This window comes from Colossoma macropomum, unplaced genomic scaffold (assembly GCF_904425465.1).
Source record: "Colossoma macropomum unplaced genomic scaffold, Colossoma_macropomum, whole genome shotgun sequence".
NCBI lineage: Eukaryota > Metazoa > Chordata > Actinopteri > Characiformes > Serrasalmidae > Colossoma > Colossoma macropomum.
In genome coordinates this window covers 24,314,121-24,335,658 of record NW_023494787.1, presented here as the reverse complement: position 1 = coordinate 24,335,658, position 21,538 = coordinate 24,314,121, and the positions used below count along the sequence as shown (strand labels likewise).

The following is a 21,538-nucleotide window of genomic DNA, read 5'->3' as shown; positions in this document are numbered from 1 at the left end:
TATTTTGGCAACTTAGGATGTTTCTGTAATACCTTTTTTTTATCTGGAAATAAGATAAGATTATAGACTTAAGAACTGTTGTTCTGTAATGGCTTCTGTCCTAACTTCAGTCTTAACTGAAGTTGCCATGACAACAAAGCAGATATGATCTCAGACTAAAGAATTTTCTGTAATATGGCCCCTGAATTTTTAGACATTGCATCGGAATGTATGTGTTCAACATTCACCTAAACTAGCAAACTTTTTTATGTCAAAGGCCGTAAGCCTGTTTCATATTTAGCTACCAAGGCCATAGATATGCAGAATAAACATTATCATTTAAATTCCTCTAAATGGTAGTGAAAGTTTCACAAAAGAGTGTTTTCCGCTTTTCTGCTCATAGAACATATTTCCAAGAAAGAGTGTTTTGTGGGCAGTCTTGTTGCATACACGGTGTAAACTGGTCTGACATCGATTTTCCCAGTAATCCCTTTAGGCTACAGAAAATCTGAGCTAAAAATAGGTTATGCAGTTTCAGAGACTTTATGCAATGAATCACATTGAATTATATTCATCTCAGTTCTTCCTTGTACATGAACTGCACCAGAACAAGACCAAACTTCAGTAAACAACTGCTTGTTTTTTTGTAATTCACTTATTGCACATGTTCTATAGCAAGTTGGTAGTGGTCAACAGAGATCCAAAACAGTCAAGGCATGGACAAACATCATTTCTGATGTGAGAGAATACCCACTGTGACCACAATGTTTACAAACAATAAAAAAGCAATTCACAACATATTGGCTATTGATGTTTGAAATTGAGTTACCTGCACTTTCATAGCCTTCATGTGTAGACTGAAGGCGTGAGAGCAGCATGGAAAAAAACAGTGTATGTTTGGATTTTTGAACACAGTACTGAACCTGTAATGTATTTTTAGACATAATGGAGTCAGATACAGGAGCCCCATGACATTATTTCTCCTTTTTAACTGTAGAGGTACTGACAGTCAAAACCAGTACTTTGCTTCAGCAAAAGCTTATTAGGAGCACATTTTAAATTCTTTGCTTGTAGCTACTGGTGCAAGTCAAATTTTGGGCAGACTGACATCAGCAGTTACAGGTCCACTAAGCCAATTTTTCCATTACAACATAAAATTATTATGAGAACTCAGTACTATTTGAAGGAGGACTCCAGCACAGTTTTCTTCCCCAAAGAGGCCTCAGTAGAACAAAGATTAAAATACCACAGTGCTGTGCTACAGCTTCTCAGAAACATTACCAAGTAACACCTTTCCCTGAGGAAGGGAGCAGCCAGCCAGATTTGCACTCAACGGAAAGCTAGTTCAGGAACCGCAGTATGCATTCATATGACATGGGTTTTATCATGATAAAGACACTTTAATGTGTAAGAAGAAGTTAATGCTTACAGCATCCCTTAACATTACGGTCAGTATTATTGAACTTACAATGAATAGATGTCATAACAAAACCTCTCTAGAATGGAAAGCTTAGGAGAGCAGCAAAAAAGCACTCAACTTAAATTTATGTTAATGTAAAGTGACTTTATTCCACTCTCTCTATTGGTCCAGTACTTAACAGTGTACTTTAACTGAGTTTTAAAGGTACGCTACGTTTACTTTCTCCAGTGGAAAGTGGCAGTTTTTTAGCTTTTCATGACTTAACTTTGTTAAATCAAAAAATAAAATAAAAACCCTGGGGTCAAGATGGGGTACATTTAGTCAATGCAACTTAAAAAATATAACTGTAGTGGAATATGGTAAAATTATGTTTTCTCACTTAAGATACTGAAGACATACCACTTCAGTGACTTGAGGGGTACCATCCCATTGACAGTTTTGTACTCTTTTTCCGAGAGTGTACAGTATTGTGCAAAAGTTTTGGACAACCAAGAAATTTTTTTAAAACTAATTGTCTTGGCAGTGCGTTTTTGTCAGCAAAACTATATAATACTAGAATAAGTGCAAATAAAATGAACACTGTAAAGCATAACAAGAACCTCTTGTTTCTAAAAATTTTATAAATATGTTCGTTAGACGAATATAGCAAGAAGGAAACAAATTTGGTTCATGACTTCTCACTGCACTGCAGCATTTATTAGCTGAAACAGGTAGCTGTAAATATTGGGCTTCTTAAAGGAGAGGTTTGGAAATGGTTAAGCTAACACACTGAAACACTTCAAATCACAATGTATTGCGTGTTTGTGTTTATTCTACTGGTACTGTTTTTATTTTATTTTTAACAAATGATTTCTGTCCAAATAAATTGCTTAATATATCACATTCTCAGAGACTTGCACAGTACTGTGGTTGTGGTTGTTTTTTGTATATAATGTGGTTGTTTATGACTTGAGGAAGATGTGATGCCTGTTTATTTACACCAACACAGTATTTTGAAAGATTGTGCCTTTAAAAAGCAATTAACTTAGCAACTCAGGAAACTATGTTTCTGGGATTTGTACCCAATTTTCTCCCCAGTTTAGGCACTGCCAATTCCACCCTAGAGTAATGTGTATTATAATGTGTATAATGTGTGTTATAATGTGTATAATGCAGAATGTGACTAGTAAAGCTGTTATAAACTTTACCTTACAGGCAGCCTTTTCAAAGGAAATAACACCATTCATTTATAAGATAAAACATCACGCTAGTGTCACAAACTGCTAGACAGTAAACATTGGTGTTTACAGCCATTAGGTTACAACTAAATGCCATTCAACATCTTAGGTCCATAAATTTATGCTAATCACTTCACTATGTCAGTATCTCAAATTAAAATGTAATGAAAAATGTGTTCATCTAATGAAGAAGGCAATGACACATTATATAGACTGCAGTCTGTAAGTAATTTCAAGTGACTCAGCTTTTGCTGTTTTAGCTCTGTATTCCGGAACATTGGATTTGAAAGGAGACAATGACTGTGAGGTTAAAGTGCAGATTGTCAGCTTTAATTCAAGGGTATTTACATGTATATTAAAATTATTTATGGACCGCACTGTATATGCTGTGTCATTGCATACTTCATTAGATAGGTGATGGAAGTGCTGAGGCTGGCTAGGCTGTGCTTTGATTATTTTTGTGTGTATGTGTGTGTGCGTGTGTGTCTGTTCAGTCTGCTCAGAGGCAGAGTAAGCAAATCCTTTCAACTGTCAGATGCTTTGATGCACATCTTCAGAAAGGTCGCATGACATGACATATTGTTTACGGGTATGATGAGGTGGATTGTAGTGCTGCAAGTGCCGCCAATCAGATTGACTTTACTCATTTATTATGCTGTATCCAAGTGCCTGTGTAGAATTCCAAACTTGCAGCAGTAGTTCTGTCTGCTAGCATAAACACTGATGTTCTTAGGCAGTGATTCATGGGTTTGTTTATCCTCTCTCTCTCCCACTGCCCAGCAGGAGCACCGATTCAGTTATGAGCACTTTGTGAGCTGGTGTCAGCTACGGGACATTTCCTCAACACTAGAAAGGAACATAAACGTCATCTTTGTGTGTTTGTATCAGCCACTGGGGGCCAGTTTAACACTGTTAATAAAAGCTGGCATACACTCTTCTGCTTCTTAGCCCTTCACATGGTCTTTTCTCTGAGCTTGAAACATGATCAGGTAGAGTTATTGGAGTTATTACTTTATTACTTATTAAAATATAATTACATAATTACATGTCAAATTACTTATTGTATTACATCATGACTTGCTTAATGAATTTGAATTTAATTTACTTAGCCTCAACATTTGATTTGCATTCTGTATTGACAGTTTCTTGTAACTTTTTCCATTTCTTTCAATGTTAAAAAAGTTGTGAAAAAAAAAATCTTTCCGCATAACAAGACACAGTAATGTGCACAACAATAGTCTTCTGGGTCTAGATGTGAGAATACATATCTGAGAATAGTGTGTTTAACCTTTTGGTTCTGGATTGCAGGAAAACCCACCACTAAAAGTAATATTTCACCTCTAAAACTTCCCAGATTGCTCTAGTCCATGCTCTTTTAACAAGCTGAGTACAATTGTTAACACAAGCTAAACAAGCTAGCTAGTGAAATGCTATCATTACCAAACTGTTTTTCACTCACAAGAGATAAAACTGACTTTTAACGTGTGCAGTGTGTTCTCTGCATACATTACGCAAATCTACATGCTCAGTTGAAGTTCACCAAGTTACATCTACGTGCCAAAGACCGTCTTACTGTCTGTCAGACAATGTTGACAAGCTCTCCATCGCCGAATACTTTGAGCTTCGCCTTCACAAAGTTTCAAAAATTTAACACTCACACGTCTGTATTCCCACCCACTTTTAGAACAAAATTTCTCATAGTTGTCTCTAGATGTTCTCGTTATGATACATGAAAAGACACCATGATTTTGTTGCTTTTAGTAATTTTGCATTAGCACATGCTTTGGAAGAAGTCTTAGGAAAGGAACTGTTTTTCCGTTCTCTATTTTGGTCCTTTGCTGCTTGTCCCCATAAACTAAACAAAGTATCTAACCATTGGTTTACTTCAAAAGCTACAGAAATATACAGTTATCACCCACTCTACCCACACATGCCAAAAACAACAGTAATCTTGCATGTTCAAGTAAACGCACCTATTTTAAGCTGTTCAGCACTGCCACGCTGGCAGCAAAATTATTGAAAGCTCTTTCATATTCTTGTATAGATCCACGCATAGCTATAAACTCTGTCTGCATTGATCCAAGGACATGTGCTGTTCTCCTCATATACCATGAAGATTGGATGGATGTGCAGATGGGTGAATGCCAGCAATCACCCAATACATTCACTACAGAATGGAAGGCTATTTTATTTGTATGCTTCTTGTTTTTCACCCAATTTAGTCATCTCCAGCCCCCAGTCGTATTAAGTCCCTCCCCATATTTCACATTGTCTCCAGCAATCTGGCAGGAAAAGGCTGCACGCTTCCTCCAGGGTATGCAGGGTCTGCTGCAACTTCTCCAACCAGTGCAACTGGGAATGCAGCCAGTTCCCCTGGACTTCGGACCATGAACAGCAAATGGTGCACTTGGGATTGAATTTGAGCTGCTTCTGCTTATTAGGCAGAGTTTTTACTACAGCGCCACTGGAGAGCCTAATCTTCTCATGCTGGTGCTGTTTTTATTGTTTGCTGTCCTCGGTACCAAAATTATTCACATTCGCCACATCCTAGCGTTTGCTGTTGACTTTTGATTCTGCTAGCTTTAGTCTTTTTTACAATTTATTCACTGGAGGAAATACTCCATTTTCAGAAGAAGCCAACTAGTATTTAATATGCATCATGCTAGTCACAGCTATCCTTGAGTATTTATTATTCCGACAGCACGCAAGTCAAAAGGCCATGAAAAAAAATATATACATCTGTTGTATTTTGCAATTGTGGCATACGCATCAGATCCTGTAACAGATTGCAAACTGGAAGGGGAAAGGAGGTCAGTATTAAAGAGAAAAGAAAGTCACTCCATTGTCATACACAGTTTTTGAATGAAAACTCCAGAGAAACTGGGCCTGAAATTAATTTACAATTGAATAACTGGCAGACTACTGGCCATATATTTAAAAGAGAGGATTATGCATCAGAAAGCATTGTAATCCATCAGACCTGGAAGAACTTAGCTTACAGGAATCCTCCAGACAGGCCCTGGAGCCATGGCTTTGCCTGAGTGTGCTAACTGGCGGAAGAGACTCCGGAGGAGGTGTGGATGCAGGCAGAAACTCAGCAGCAGTCTGCAAAATGGGCTAAACGCTAACCCCGGCAGACCTGCAGCTGCTGACTATTTTTCGTACCAAGGCTTAAATCACAACAGAGCTTCTCAAACTGCTCTATTGTAATGTTTCTGTAAACCTGGCTCCCATTAGTGTGGCACAGACCTGGTACAGATTAAGAGATTGGATTGTGCACTTTTAAATTTGTGCACTTCTATCACTGTGCAATCATAACTGTGATAACTGCCTATTGCTTCTAGGAGGAGCTTAGTATTAAAATGACAATCTTTTCAGCAAGGGATGTTGCAGGAATGAGGCACCACCACCACAGAGTGGAGCAGAGTCTGGCCCTCAGGTGCTACAGTGTCTCCAAGATAGTTTTGAAAAAAACTGAAAAGAATGTGTTGAGAGAAGCTGTCACAAAGCCAAAATATCAACTTTTGAAATTACGATTCATTTGTGACTACCTACATCAGCAACTATGTTAGTGATCACCAAAACTGTGGAAGAACAGTGATGTCAGTTTGCACGGATGAACCTCACATTAGCTTGAAGAATTTACCATGAAAAAACATTTGACTGACACCAGAAATCCAAGGCGTGTGTGGTAAGTATTGTAAGCTATCACAGATTACAAACACTGGAGCAGTTCAAGCCATAGTTGTTGTTTCCTCCCTACCAGAAACTGTGAGTAACTTGTTAGCAACAGAGTTTTCAACTTGTATCATTCTTGTCCATGGAAGACTCTTCAGGGAGTCAGCTCTCATCAAGCAGATGGGCCTGATGGCATCTTCCAGTTGTCTTTGCAGGCATCTTCGCCATCGCTCTCTGGCTCAGTTTTCTTTACCAACATGCTTCAAATCTACCAACATAACACCAGTGTCCAAGAAATTACTGACCACCTTCCTGGATGTTTGTCAGATACACTTCCCACTTCATTACGAAGTCCTTCAAGAAGTTAGTTATGACTCATATCAAGTCAACACAATCTCTGCCATAAATGACCCACTTCCAGTTTACCTATCGCTTGAACACATCAACAAAATAAGTGTCCTCAACTCTTCAGTTGGCTTTGTCCCGACAAATCCTACATGAGAATGAGGATTTTTATTGTCTTTAAGTGTTTTCATGAGGATCCTCATTCAGCCTTCAACGCATCCCAAAGATTCATCACTTTCAGCCTACCTGGACTGGATTTGACACTGGAGAGCTAGATCCTAGACTTCCTGACAAACTGACTTTAGAACTTGAGACTAACAAACTTCACCTACCAGGACATCTTTGCTATCATTGGTACACATAAAGCATTCTCTCTTCTTTTCTTGGCTTAGATTCAACTTATTAGCGTTAAAAAGGAATTAACATTGGCAGGTCTGCCATTAAAAGAGTTATTAGCTTAAAGTACCTGGGTCTCATATCTTGGAGCAGCTCACCTGGTCGACAGACACTGCTTCCGTAGTGTAAAAGGGGCAACAGTGCTAGCCTGTCTTCTAGAACCCTTTACAGCTTTTACAAAGCCACTGTGAAAGGCAGCCTCCCAAAGAGCATCATGGTCTTGTTTGGCATCTGCACCGTATTAGACCACAGAGCCTCCAGTGGGTGGTGAAATCTGCCTGAATCATTGGGTCATCACTCCTACTCATCACCAGTATGTATGAGAAGGCAGGCAGTATCATCTGGGACCCCACATCCCCAAGCCAAGACCTTTTCACACTGCTGTCATAAATACTAATACCAGCTGCCTGAAGGACACTTTTTACCCCTAAGCCATCAGGCTTCTCAGCCTCTGTTCCTTCTGAACTGATAATGAGCTACTTTATTCCCTATGCACAGTCACTTATGTAATGTGTATTTTTAACATGGATTCAATAACATATTTGCACTGATGTCTGATGTCTATTGCACTTTAATATTTAATGTTTGTTTGCACTGTTTAATGGTTGGTGACTACTTATTAGCACCTGTATTTGCACTGTTTAACGTCTGTTATTCACTGCTGCCCTTAGTATTGTACATTGTAAGCCTTCTTTATTGCCTATTACAGTTTAATCATTGTCCATGTCTCATGTAACAACCCAGGAAGCATTTGATTTCTAGTATATATATTCACACACTGAATTTCACAATAAAGTGGACTTTAACTTTGAAAACAACTGGTATTAGTTTAAAAGTATTTTCAGAACATTATCCTGTTTCAAGGTGAAACACTGTCAGCTGAGTTTGGAGACATTTGTTTGGAACTGAGCCCATTTTAAAATTCATTTATACACTTCAGAATTTATCTTGCTTGTGCTGTTTGCAGTCACAAAGGAGATCTATACATGCCCATTCCTCTGTGTCTTATAGATGAGACGATGACTTCAGATCATGAGTGGTTCTATTTTTTTAACCACACTTTCCTCTTTTCATCACTCTGATACAAGTTCATCTTTGTCTAGTCTGTCCATAAGACTTTGTGCCGGAACCATTTTTAGCAAATTCTAAGCTGGATTTTCTGTTGTTGCGGCTTACCAGTGTTTTGCATCTGACAGTAAACACTCTGAGGATATGCTGGTCTGTTCCTCTCATTCTGGTTGTCTTTGACACATCTGTGTCTATGTTCTGGATAGTGTTTTTAATTAAGTCTCCAGTCTTCTGGTATGTGCCAGGTTGTTTGCTTTTGCAAAACTTAATTTGTTTTTGCTTCTTTTCTAAGTAGTAATAAGTACATATCCTCTACAGAGAACTTACTTCAGCATATATTGCGCAGTTACTGAATTTAACATGCTTGGGGGGATCAAAACTTAAAATTTGGCCTGTGCAAAAGTTATGGCACATTTTGTATTTCATGATTTTTTTTTCTTTTTGTCAATAAATAAAAATCGTGTACTAAAATTTGCAGAATAAAATGTTCTCTGTGGATGGTGTGGTAATCTATATTTACTTTAAAAATCAACAAAATAAAAAATTTTGACTAGGGGTGTTCAGACATTTGCATATGACTATATAGAATCTAGACCCTTTGACAGCAAACTCTTTGGCAGCAGTTTGCAGTTAGAAAGAGTTGGCCAAGAAACAACACTGCAGTTTGTCCAGTTATGTTTGGTTCCCAAAAATATAAGACACGCTTACTGCTTTTATGAACCCGTGCACATCCGTTGGGAAAGAAAACATTTTGTTTATGAAGCCAAATACTGGCTTGTCACCAGAATCACGCAGTTGGCAGTTCCGAGCTCGTTGAAGACTATGAATGGCCCAGATAAGTTTCCAAGCTAGCTAGCACTTTCTCATTTGCATTTATTACTGAAAATAAATGAGAGCATGCTGACCACAAGAATAACAAAATGAAGTTTCTTTTTCCATTCGCTTATTAAAGTGAAACGACTTTTCTTATTCTTACACAATGCTTGAATATTGAATATTTGTAACCCTGAGACCTTTAATTCCTTCATGATTCAACTAATATGGACATACATACTCACAAATTAAAGCAGACATTCTGCATTACGCTAAATTCATGTTCTGGTGCACAAAAGTATTTCTGTAAATTACTGTATATATGTCAATTACGTATGGACACATATAACTATTTGACATAAATGGTTTGCATAAGCATTAAAGTCATAACAGTTGTTTTTAATGATTTAAAACATAGTAATCTGCTTCCAGTATATCTGCTATTTTAAACTGCTATCAGTATATCTATATATCTTCAGTTTGTTAATTTTATCTGTATATTAAGCACTTACATTTTTTTCAGCACACTTAAGATTTGCTGTAGCAGTCAACTGAGCTTCACTGCATAACATTAGTGTAATTGCTGTGCAGCAGTGCAGAGACTAATTATCATGGTGTAGAAAAACATGGAACTGTGGTTGTGTACATATGTGTGTGCAAGAGTTACTGATGAATTATGAATTTAAATTTAAACGACAATCTAACAATGTTAGATACATGATTTAAATTGTCAAATATATTACATATTACTAAATATAGCCTCACCTAAAGTTACCAGGAATGCCTAAGCTAAGGTTGAGCGAGAGAGAAAGAGGGAATATATGTGATGAGTGTGTGTCCAGTCAAGGATGTCAAATGGCCAGGGGCAGCCCCTGTGTGTGCATGTGTGTGTGTTTGTTGGAGTGCTAATGGGCTGCATTTGGAGCGAGGTTCACTCAGTAAGAAAATAAGAAGTGACACACCCCTCTTGGATTCAGATGGAAAGTGATCAAACTGAATCATCCTCATTCTGTCTGCAAGGCTCGCACCTACCACGCTTTTAACTTCCTTCTTTTTTCCTCATCCTTTTTCTCTTTGACTTAGATCACACTGTAATGTGCAAAGCGACGCTCAACTTTCTCTTTTTTATTTCAGCTTAGTCAGGCAAGCTGTCTAATTTAACGCCAAGGCCAAGTTTTTAAAAAAAGTTTTTTTGCCCACTGTATGTGCCCTTGCACACTTGTCTGAACAGGCTTCATGGACCTCTTTGACGTTTGTCCATTTGAGTGCACTTAGACCACCCTTCATTTACTTCATTTCCAGTCAAGGAATAAGGAAATATAGCCCTAAGGCACAAGGAAAATGAGCAGAAAACATATATTTAACAGAAAATTACACAGGAGCTTGATGTACCTAATGTCTGGAAATTAACTGAGTCGCCTTGTCATGGTGAGGTCTCGTGCTTTATCAGCTAATTACATTTCAATCAGCGAACATCAGCATGGAATAAAGCCAGAAAATGACAACATTTTTGTGTGTCTTTGCATGTGTGTGTGTGTGTATGCGCGCAGTCTTGCTCCTCTCATTGCCATTTAGCAGTGTTCACTACTTTACTCTGTGTCAGCTCTTCAGTGAGGTTGGTGGCATGAAGCCAATCAGAGTGTGAGTGTGTGTATATGTGTGTGTCTGTGTGTCTGTGTGCGCATCTAACGCCATGCTTTGTTCTGACTTTGCAGTGAATGAGGGCGGAATTAAACAGGCCTCTAACTCCTGCCCGGACCCTGGGGAGCCGGAAAACGGCAAGCGCATCGGCAACGACTTTAGGTAATCACCTATGGGTACCGTGTGTCTCTCCACTGGCCCCTGAGGAGCCCTGGGCACTAGCCAACCTTCACTGAGTCTGATCTAGTGACTGCTGCATCAGTGCCACATGCACGCACACACACACAAACACACAGCTCATGGTGTGCAGAGGACAGACAAATAGCAGGGTGCTTTTCACACAAAGTCACTGTGCACAAAAAAAGCTGGTTAAATATTGAATCTCATAAATTTCTTTTGACTGGTAAACATTTTTCAGTTTTAATTGTGCAGTACATTTGAAAAAGTGATGCTGTGATTGAATATACTTGCTTCAAATGTGTGCATCATTTCCATATAAATAAAAAATATCAACACAGTTTTGCCTTTTAGGCAAAATTGTGTTGATGCAGGCTCGGTGTCAGGGGGCCATTTAGTGGAGCAATGCCTCACTAACTAATCATCATACCCCACTAAACTATGGTGGCCAATGCATAATACAGTGAAAAACACATTGCAATCTCATAAGTGTTTTCATCAAAATGACTACAGCTGAACTACATTTCACAAACATGCTGCAAATGACAGAAAACAGATATTTCTGGAATATTCTCAAATAGATGAAATATGTGTGATGAAAAATCACTGACAGAAGTGCAGACCACGGAGACTTACATTTCAGTAAGTTCATAGTTAATTTGGTTAGTTAGCTATCTGATATGATGGCAATGTTTATGCTGCATAGAATTTGAAAGTTTGAATGGCCCCGGAAACATTTCCGGTGGGTTGTGATTGGCTCTGCAGCATTTCTGAAGTTGCGTGTCAATTGCCATTTCGATAAAGGTGTTTTCTGCAGTTCATTTTCTTTTGCAGTGTGTTTGGCCACCGTACTAAACCAGCTATTCTGTAAATGCTGTTATAGTTCAAATGGCAAAAAACAGTCAAATTGAGACAGCACTTTGTACACACTGTTGTGCTGCTTGTCATCGTATAAAAGGCTACACCTGATTAACAAAGGAGGGATTAACATATGAGTATGCATCATTTTGTGTTGGCTCCGTTTTAGGAATGTGTGTATAGGAATGTAAATGGGTAGGCCTTTGGTGATGTGCTGTAAATTTAGCTGTCATGTTGATCCTCTACTGAATGTGTGGCACTTTCAGATAGATCTTTCATACATTTCTAGGCCATATTTTCCTTTTTAAATTATTAAAATTATAATAATTATATAATTATTATAATTATTATTATGATTCTTTTAAACTAGCCCATATTTTGCTTTTTTAAATGATTAGATGCAGTGCAGTCCCCTCCACACATGCTTCTCCATGAATTTGGGCTACTCCACTCATGCGTTTGTTGTGGGGGGCCTGTGTTTAGATGTCTTATATTTTAGTAATGTGGAAATTATGTATATATTTGATCACAGCATCTCTTTCTTCAAGAATCTATAGCTCCATCATTCTAGACACATCTAACATTCCTTCATTTTTATTTACACTTGCCTACTAATTGTTTGAAACCTGAAGTTGCAAGACAGATATATGAGAATCTGATTGCAGATATTGATCAGTTTTATATTACTAAAAAAATCCAGACTTTTGAAGAGTGATTCCAAACTTTTGCATATTAACAGCATCTTTACTCTTTTAAGATTTTATCACTTTTGACTTTTCAGCTCCTTGCTAAAGCACTCTGGCTGTGAATTAGCCCAGCTATGTTGACAGAAGGTGATCTTTGTAATACTGGATGACTCTGAAAACATTTATGTAGTAGCTGAAAAACCTCAGCATTGTTAACCACTCTGAATTCATGAGGCGAGAAAAGTTACAACTCGGTGGAGATAGCAGTGTTTTCTTTTTATTGGAAGTGGTGTTTAAAACCGTACAGCTGCAGGCAATATGTAAACATTCTCTCTTACCATAATTTATTGAAAGGCACGACAGAAAGTGCCACCAATTTGATAATGTTGCATCTCCAAGGATGAGCCCAGGCCCACGTCCCTTTATTTTGTCTCTGCAGCGGTTTACTCAGCTGAGCACTTCAGTTTGTTTACTCGGTTTCAGCCTGCTGTCCTCCTCTACTCCGTCATGTCAGCTAGCATGAAGTGCTGAGCGTTGAAGGGCACTGCCTGGATGAGGAGAAGCAGAAACTTCGAGCTGCATTATGGATGTCGTGCCTCCGGACTGACACCTGTCATTAATATTGGTGGCACCTGATTACCTCAATGCTCTGCGTCCAGCACCTTCAGTGAATATAAATCACCTTTTCCTCTGCTTCCTTCCGTTATGAGCACTCATCCCAATGTCATGCTAATAATGCCGCGACAGGGAGGCTGACAACATGCGTATGGAACTCAGCGCTGCAGCCAATTAGGCCCAGCTAATTCCAACTGTGACACTGATGTAATCGGTGTGAAGTATTTGTGTAAGGCCGCCACAGAATGGCAGACAGACAACCAGAGAGAGCGCTGGAAGCATTAATGCAAGGAAATGTGCCAGTTTTTACAATATTTTGCAGCAGCTTCACTGAGTCTACGTCAAGTTGTTTTATTTACCGTTACTCAAAACTCACTGAATAGACAAGTTGCTGTAATCTTTGCCATAACAGCTTGGCACTGGAACAATTCCACAGCCTGCACAAAAAGAACTTTGACTGAATTTTAAGGAACCTTTCAGAGGGTAAAAAGCATTCTTCAATGGAAACTTCATCAGGAAAACCTTTTAAGATGCTTTTTAATGTAGTATACTACAAACATGAAAAAGGCTTTTTGACTACATGAAATTTATTTCTGTTAAATACAGTACCACTCTTTTTATTAATTGAATTTTCAGTCAAAATAGCCATAAGGAAAAATAATTTTTTCAGCATCAGGAAAAACAAGAAAATGACACAAAAGCCTCAACAACTAAATATAATTTTAGAATTTCTGGTATTTAGTGCATCCTTCTTCTCCTTTATTGTAGCTGCCATTCTTGCTTTCAATTTTTTGAAGAAATGTGCAGGTTGAAGTCAGTGCTGGACAGATTTTTTAAGTCCCATTCTCACCTGCTCCCATAAAATTTTATTCCGCTCCCACCCACCCCCACAGAAAACATGCACCGTTTGTCCTGCTCTTGCCCCCTACCTAAGTGTTTTGTCCTGCTCCCACCTGCAGTCCTGTATAACTGGTTTCCATCTGCATTAGTTACAATTCAAAATGACCGCCATAGGTCAGGCCTGCCTTTGGTAAGCTTTGTTGTTATATATTCACCTTTATTAAGAGCACTTTCTACAGCTGTGCCTGTCTGAATGTCTGAAGGCTCCACCATTTCTGTAGCCTACAAGAAAACCATTCATGTGATTCACATGATTGTTCACATGATAGGTTGCTTCTATTTAGAAGTAGTTTATTACTTTTTGTTGTTTTGCTGTTAGATATTATCTGTATATGCAGATTATTAAGTGGTAGTTCTCGTTTGATTTAGGCTATTCCTTTATTTGTGGGATTTTATTACACTTATGAGTTGTCACGCTCCAGCTCTCACTGTGTTAATTAACCGGCCACTCCCGTATTTGACATTGAAAATTAGCCTCACGCTAGAAGATATTATGGTGGAATGCAGACCTTGACAACTACACATCCTTTCAGACTCAAAGAATTGATTTGTTTTCTCACAGTGGAAGGACGGGCAGAAACACCTTTAAATTTCTTTAGATCTGAAGCAAGAGTGAAGTTCAATTTAATCTCTCAAAGATGAAAGTTTTAAGTTCTGTTTAGCTGATGGTGAAAGTTTTGGTGTAGATAAGTTTATATCTAATCTCAAAAGGATCTTCTTAAGCCGTTTAGATGCACATGAGAAAGACACTGGCAAGGCAGCTAAGGTGTGTTTGGGTAGTTGCTTGTGTGAATGTCTCTTTGAAGGGAAACAGTGTCAGTGTCACCTTTGGGAACACCTTTTGTTGACACTGAGAAATCAATAGCTTAATGACTGGAAATTAAGGAAAGTGACTGACTTTTGTACAGTACTGTCTTTTTCCACTTTACATTGCGGTATACATACATCATACCATTTAGACTCGTGATGTATGCAAAGCACGTTTTTCAGTTCAATGCTATGTTGCTTCCTTTCAGTGGATTCTTCAGGACAAATTCAAAACACATTTAAGTGGATGAAATACCTAAAGTACACTTTTTCAAACACAATCTAATTTAATGTACTTTGATTTTTATTTCCATCAAAGAGACATGCTAGATAGAACTCCAGAGTTTGCCAAAGTGTTTTTTGTTGAGTGCTGTGAAATAATGGGAATTGCTTGTAGTGAAGGTACATCCGCAGAGCAGTGCTGGCAAAGGAACACAAGCAGCACTTTTTATGTTTTCTTGTATACTTTCCTTCTCTAGACTTTTATTTGAGTAAGTTTTTATGGCTTATGTCTATGTATGTCTGTCTCTGTGTGCTGGGATTGAATGTATTATTTAATGGAATCGTGTATTGTGTGTGGAATCGTGTGTGCTATATTTTTGTATTCTCTCCAGCATCGGTGCCACAGCCCAGTTTACCTGTGATGAAGACCATGTGCTCCAGGGCTCTAAAAGCATCACGTGTCAGAGAGTGGCTGAGGTTTTTGCTGCCTGGAGTGACCACAGACCTGTGTGCAGAGGTGAGTCTCTCAGTAATCTACTGACCACTCCAGTTCCAAATCTTTAGTACCAAATGCATCTTATGACCAGCATTTTAAGATTTCATAAGCTCAGTCTTTTCACTGCTATGCAAGTTAATAGATGCTGTAAGTGTACAGCCAACATTAGCTTGAGATCTTACTTGGCGTGGAAAAATCAAAGTATCATTACTATTATTATTAACTACAGATACAAAGATTCTAACTTATAAAGGTAAAGATAATACAAATGTTTGTTTTTATTCTTAGACAGTACAGTTGCACATCATATACTTTATTTATGGTGAAATTTGTAAAACCAATCCAATTTAAGATGTTCTAGGCTAAAATGCTATTGTGAAATCACTTCATGTTTGGTAACACATTATAAATGGATGCATTGTGTTATTTTTTTCTAACAACTTCTTTAAAGTGAGCACAATTTAGTTTATTCGATATTGATTCTCATAATTCAGTTGAATTGATCTGATGATTTTGGCTACCATTTACCTTAAGGCCATAACACACCAGACCATGTAGTGCCATGTAGTGTAGCATTACGAAGCAGGTAGTACAAAGCACAACTATACCGCATAGAGTTGGAGCATATAGTTGCACAGGTATACTGTGAACCCAGATTGTGGTCAGCAGATGTCTGCCCAACACACTGCTCATTTTTCTTTCTACCAGAACAGCGGAACCTATTGTTGTCATTTTCAGCTACTTTCTTCAGTAATGAATTTTTGTTTTTTTGAAGTTTTTTTCCACTGCCTGTAGCAATTGGTACTGGTCAAGAACAGCTAACCCTTTTAATACCAGATTTTGGGGCATCACTTTTCAATCTAGGCCACCCATATAGTTTGGCAGCTGGGAAATGTCACTCTGTCCTAAGCACTGAGCTCTGCTTTTAACTGTCCATAATCTGTTGCTTGTTGGTGTGTATATAAATGAGGGCAAGGGGTGACCTTATTTGGACATAAAATAGTACTGCCCTTAACCCTGATTTTCATAGTCTAACCACTGTTGCTTTAGATATATTTTCTTTTGTCATTTGTCTGATGTCTGACTATCCATTTGCAATTACTATATACCTCTCTTCCGTGAAAACAAAGGGGGTCAGGGTTAGCTTCTGTGATCAAATCCACATGTTCAGTGGGAACCTTGTGGCACCCAGCTTGTCAGAAAATGTTCACCACAGATGTCAGTTCGAAATGTCAAATTTAATTTGTAGGAAAAGAATTTAGTGCAGGTAACTAGGGTCTAAAGGTTTTTTTTAACCTCAGCGATACTAATTGGTATTTTATTTTTCATTTAATAATGCCACTGATGCAATGACCGAATGCAGGGTTGGGAAGTAACAGAATACAAGTATTGGGAATATCCGTGAACCGTGACTATTAGAGCTAGGCCTTAAATGTCAAAACTGACTGCTGCTAGAATCCCTATTATAGTAGTTTATTAGCACTTTTTGGCAGTTCTAGATTAAGTACATTTAGACACATATTAGCACCAGTTTTACTGTGTAGCAGCTTCACAGTGACTCGTTCGGTAAAGAATCCTGGTATAGAGTTGGCGCTGCTGTTTTCCATTTCTAATAACTCTTTGGTTCAGCTGCCACTTCAGTCAGTGACTTATCTAGGACTTCCAGAAGACCTAGAGTGATGTTATTTCTCACAAAATTGGCCCCACCCATTGTAAATGAAAACATGATTGGTTGTTTCTTCCGTCACTTTGCAGTCATGCTGGTGGTTCTCTAACACATTTGACCTTCTCTTACACTCTTGAAGTCCTAACCAATTAGAGAGCTCGCAGAGCAATATCCTAGATACAGAGTAAAACAATTCATCATGCGTTCCGCCAACTCTTTTCTTGACACCCAAAACCTAACAAGGAATGACAATAGTACTGTAATATTGCAGAGTTTAAATACAAGGATGACTGCATATATGCATATATTCAAACATGTTACTTATTAGGTATCTGAACACATATTAAATATCAATATTCAGTCCACATTACATTTTAAAAAGGCAGTATTCAGAATGCAATTACTTTCTACACTTTTAGGCGAATAATTTTAGTGCGTGTTTATTAACTATTTTAAGATCATGTTGTGTAGCAAACATGTTTGTTAGACAGACAAATATGAGAAACACACAGCTTCTTGTTAAAACTTGAGTAGACTGATAAATCATTGTGATGAGCCAGTTGTTTATCTCAGTTAAACTCTGTTGAAGGATGGTTGAACTCAGTGGTGGACGTTCTTCTGACTGAGAATCTAGTATCAGTGCTGTACTAGACTGTGTTTCATGGCATACGTGACAACAACTGAAAGTCATTTTACACACTTTACAGTCAAATATGAAAGAATTTGTTGTTAAAATATGGTGAATTGTTCACTTAGTTCATGAGGCAGATGGCAGTCCTGTTGTGGATGCAGAAATGCACTGATAAGAGCAAAAAAATAAAGAATATTGGATGTTCATTCAAATTATAAGTGAATCTTTAATGAAAAATATTAACAGAAGAATTACATGAAGGAAACTGTCAATCGATAACAGCGAGGAACAGTGTACATTAAATACACAATTTTCCCATGTGCTTTATCAGTATGTATTTTAAATATATTGCGAATAGGTTACTTTTTTATACACTTTAACGGAATGTTTCTGAATAAATTTAAGGCAGTGTATTCGGTATTCATCCATCACCACTTTTACAAAGTGTTCTGCCCAACTCTAACCAAATGCAATAATGAGATTATATGAGCTTGAGGCACTGGAAGTGCTGCAAAATGCACAGTTTGCAAGACAGGACTAGCTGGCTTGGCAGATATGGTGCTTGCTAATAATGAATCTTGATATGCTTCAATATCTCACTGAAAATGTATGGCAGCCATTCTGAGCAGTGTGTTCAGTACTTAATGTGCTTGGTCAAAACACAAGGCTTTGTCAAAACCCTGTGTGAAAGAAAAAAAGCATTGAAGTGTACTTTTCAAAAGTATGCTTAATATAAAAGGTACATATATTTAATGTGTACTTGCTTAAACATGCTTGAATATACACTAAATATGTTATTTTGTAACAACTTACTTCGATGTATTTAAACGATAATTAAGCTATGATTAAATATTTATTAAATGCCTTTAGTTGTGCTTTTGAGTGCTAATTTCAAAGAAGTTAAGTTGCACTTTACTCGATTTAAGTATGTAATTTTTGGACATAACTGATATTACACTTAGAATATGTTAAAAATATACTACTGGATTTACTAATACACTTCAGTGCTATTTATTGAGTTATACTGCAACTAAAATCTATCTAAATTTTATTTTACATTTCAGCGTTGCTAAGTACCTTTAAATACATTCAACAAATAAAACATCTATTTAAATATGCTTTTCTAAAAGAGGCGCTTTTCTGTTCTAAATTGGATGTACTGATGCCCACGTGGTAGTTTGAGTTATATTGCAACTAAAATGCAACTACAGTGTTCTAAAGCATACATCAAAAGTGTTTGCTTTACACAATATACTTCTAAATAATACACTTGATAACAGTTAATGACAATTAATTGTACCTATTAATTGTACCTATACATTTCAGTGTATTTCCTTACAGCGTACTAAAATATGATTTAAAATATCGCTGTTATCGGAGCAAAACCTCATATCTCCAAAAAGGTAACTTTACAGGAGAAGGAAAAAACAGGCTTTACTTTTAATGTAAGTCAATGGAACCAGACTTTTTGTCCAGGTAATTTTGGCCGATTCCTTTTGGTCCATTCATCATGAAATTGACACACAATTTAAAGGGCAACAGACATTTTCAAATTATGCCAAAAACTCAAAAACGAGAAAAACGGAGATGAGATTTTGTATAGCATATATATAGCATATAGATAGTAGCAATATGTTACTTTAAAAATATACTTTTAGAAATAGACAGAATGTACACCAAAGCATATGACCACTCACAGATGAAGCAAATAACATTGATTATCTCGTAACAATTTTGCATGTCAAAATCTACCTTCTCTGACCAGGGCCAAATCATTATGGCCAAGGCTTATGGTCAGGAGTTAGACAGACACTCGAGCAACAGGGTGTTAGACACCCAAGACACCCACTACTTTTAGTATTCAAGTATACTATTGAGGTATTTATGTAAGCTTCCTTTTTGCAAGGGAAAGCAAGGCTTTACTTTGACTAAATTCGTTCATCATGCATTTTAAGTACTGGTAGCCAGTTTCCTAAATGCTGAATTGCCTTGTCTTTATGTATAGTTGCACCCTTTCATATTAAATGTTTAAAAGCCTTTTGAACAGTTTTCAGTATTTTTGCAGGGCCTCATCAAAGCACAAGGCTTTACTTTTTACCAGGTTGATTCATAATGCATACTGTAATACTGTAAGACAGTTTCAAGAATGCTAAAAATATTTTTCATTTACTTGCTGACTTGTGTTGATGTACAGTAGCACCTCTCTATATTAAAAGTGTATGACAACCATTTTGAAAGGTTGAGTGCTTTTTTAATGCTTCGACAAAACACAAGGCTCTGCCAAAATTTCAAGGCTTTACTTTTTACCAAAACGCATAATGCATCACTGTAAATACTGTTGGATGCGGAAAATGTTTCAATTAAATGCTTATTTACCTTGATGTGCAGTAGCAGATCTCTATATGACACCATTCCAGTTACACTGTGTACAGACTGTGTGCCACCTGGCTGCTTTGTTGAGAAGTGCAGTGATCAGGAGACAAATTAAGCTGAAAATATAATGCCACACACTTTGCACTTTGCAGCATGGTGCAGCGCTGTGACTGCTGACCTGCGCTGGGGTAGTGTTAATTAACATGCATCTTGACTCACTCCTTCCGTAGCTCTGTGCTTTATAGAAATATCTGCATTGACACTTTCCATTAAGTATCATACCTCGCTTAAAGCACCATTATGAATATGGATCAGTCATTGGAACAGGGGTAAGCAGTAAGCTTTAATTGATGTTGTGTCAACAGAAAGAACATTAATTACTCTGAAGAGTTTGTTTCTGTCTCTTGCGACAAGTGCATCCATCAGCGGAGAGGGGTTACTTTTTCCTTGTGTGAAGGAGCATGGTTGCCACAGCAACCATAAAAATTTTGAGCCGAGATGTGTTTACCGTCAGTGACATCACTGATGCTCCTACCTAACCAGTAATGGTCTTAAAGCCACAGCGTGTCGGTTATGTTGCGTCGTTAGGGGCAAACTAACACACATTACGCTGTTGCAATATTTCAGGCAGACACTTTAATTATGCATAATTAGAGCTTGAAATGAAGTAGAGCAACATGGACAACTCCAAGGCATAATTATTGTCTTTCAGGAGCATGCTGGGAAATCACAAAACTGTTTTTTTTTTCTCCCCTTTGGTTCTTTCCACCCTCATTGGTTTGATTTTTTTTTCCCAATAAGTCATCTTGCATTTTAAAAACAAGATTTACCTTTAATATGAGTGAAGTCCTTGATTCTTCTCTGTGTGTTGGTCAGATATGTGCCTTACAAAGCCCTATGCTTTGCTTCCTTGAGCTTTTTTTCACATCTTACGTGGGGAGGAAATGAATGCTGTAAATCCAACTCAAGTATATAATGTACATCCTCCTTTGAAAATATTGATTTGATACACTGCATACACATGTCTACGAAGCAAAGCATGGTTTGTCAAGTTCACTTAAAATGTTTGCCAAGCAAAGCATTATAGAGAACCATAGAAACTGGTAAAGGGATATAAAGGGATTTACCATGCCTGTTTGTCAAAGATAAAGACGTCTATACAGATTTCTCCTTGCATTTATTTCATTTCCTTGAAATGAATCTTAAAGGAAGTAAAGGAGTTGTAAAAGCAGGATAAGCATGCTATCTACAAGTAGGTTTGGATTTGACTAATAATTGAGCTTACAATACTGTGCAAAAGTTTTAGGCACCTGGGAAAATTAGATCTAAAAAGCTGTTTATCTGTTTGTGTTTATTTGCTCAGAAATATTATAATAAATATGAATAATATTAATACAATAAGTAGTGGTTTTATAATGTCAAAGTGTTTGTTTAACCTTTTCCAAACTTTTCCTCATGGCAGCCCGGTATTATTTGTAGTTACCATCCAATACCTGATTTGGCTACATCAGTACTTCATTATGTTAAATCAGGTGTGCTGCTGATTGAAT

The 21,538-nt window shown here is 37.5% G+C and overlaps 1 protein-coding gene across 1 annotated transcript in view; it reads left to right on the top strand.

Annotated features, from left to right (window-relative positions):
* csmd3b (CUB and Sushi multiple domains 3b) overlaps nt 1–21,538 on the top strand; it is a 554,192-nt gene that overhangs the window by 291,087 nt on the left and 241,567 nt on the right. Inside the window, exons 8-9 of the mRNA XM_036566609.1 lie at nt 10,632–10,719; nt 15,215–15,339. Coding sequence (XP_036422502.1) covers nt 10,632–10,719; nt 15,215–15,339 — 213 coding nt within the window. The remainder of the gene's footprint in view (nt 1–10,631; nt 10,720–15,214; nt 15,340–21,538) is intronic.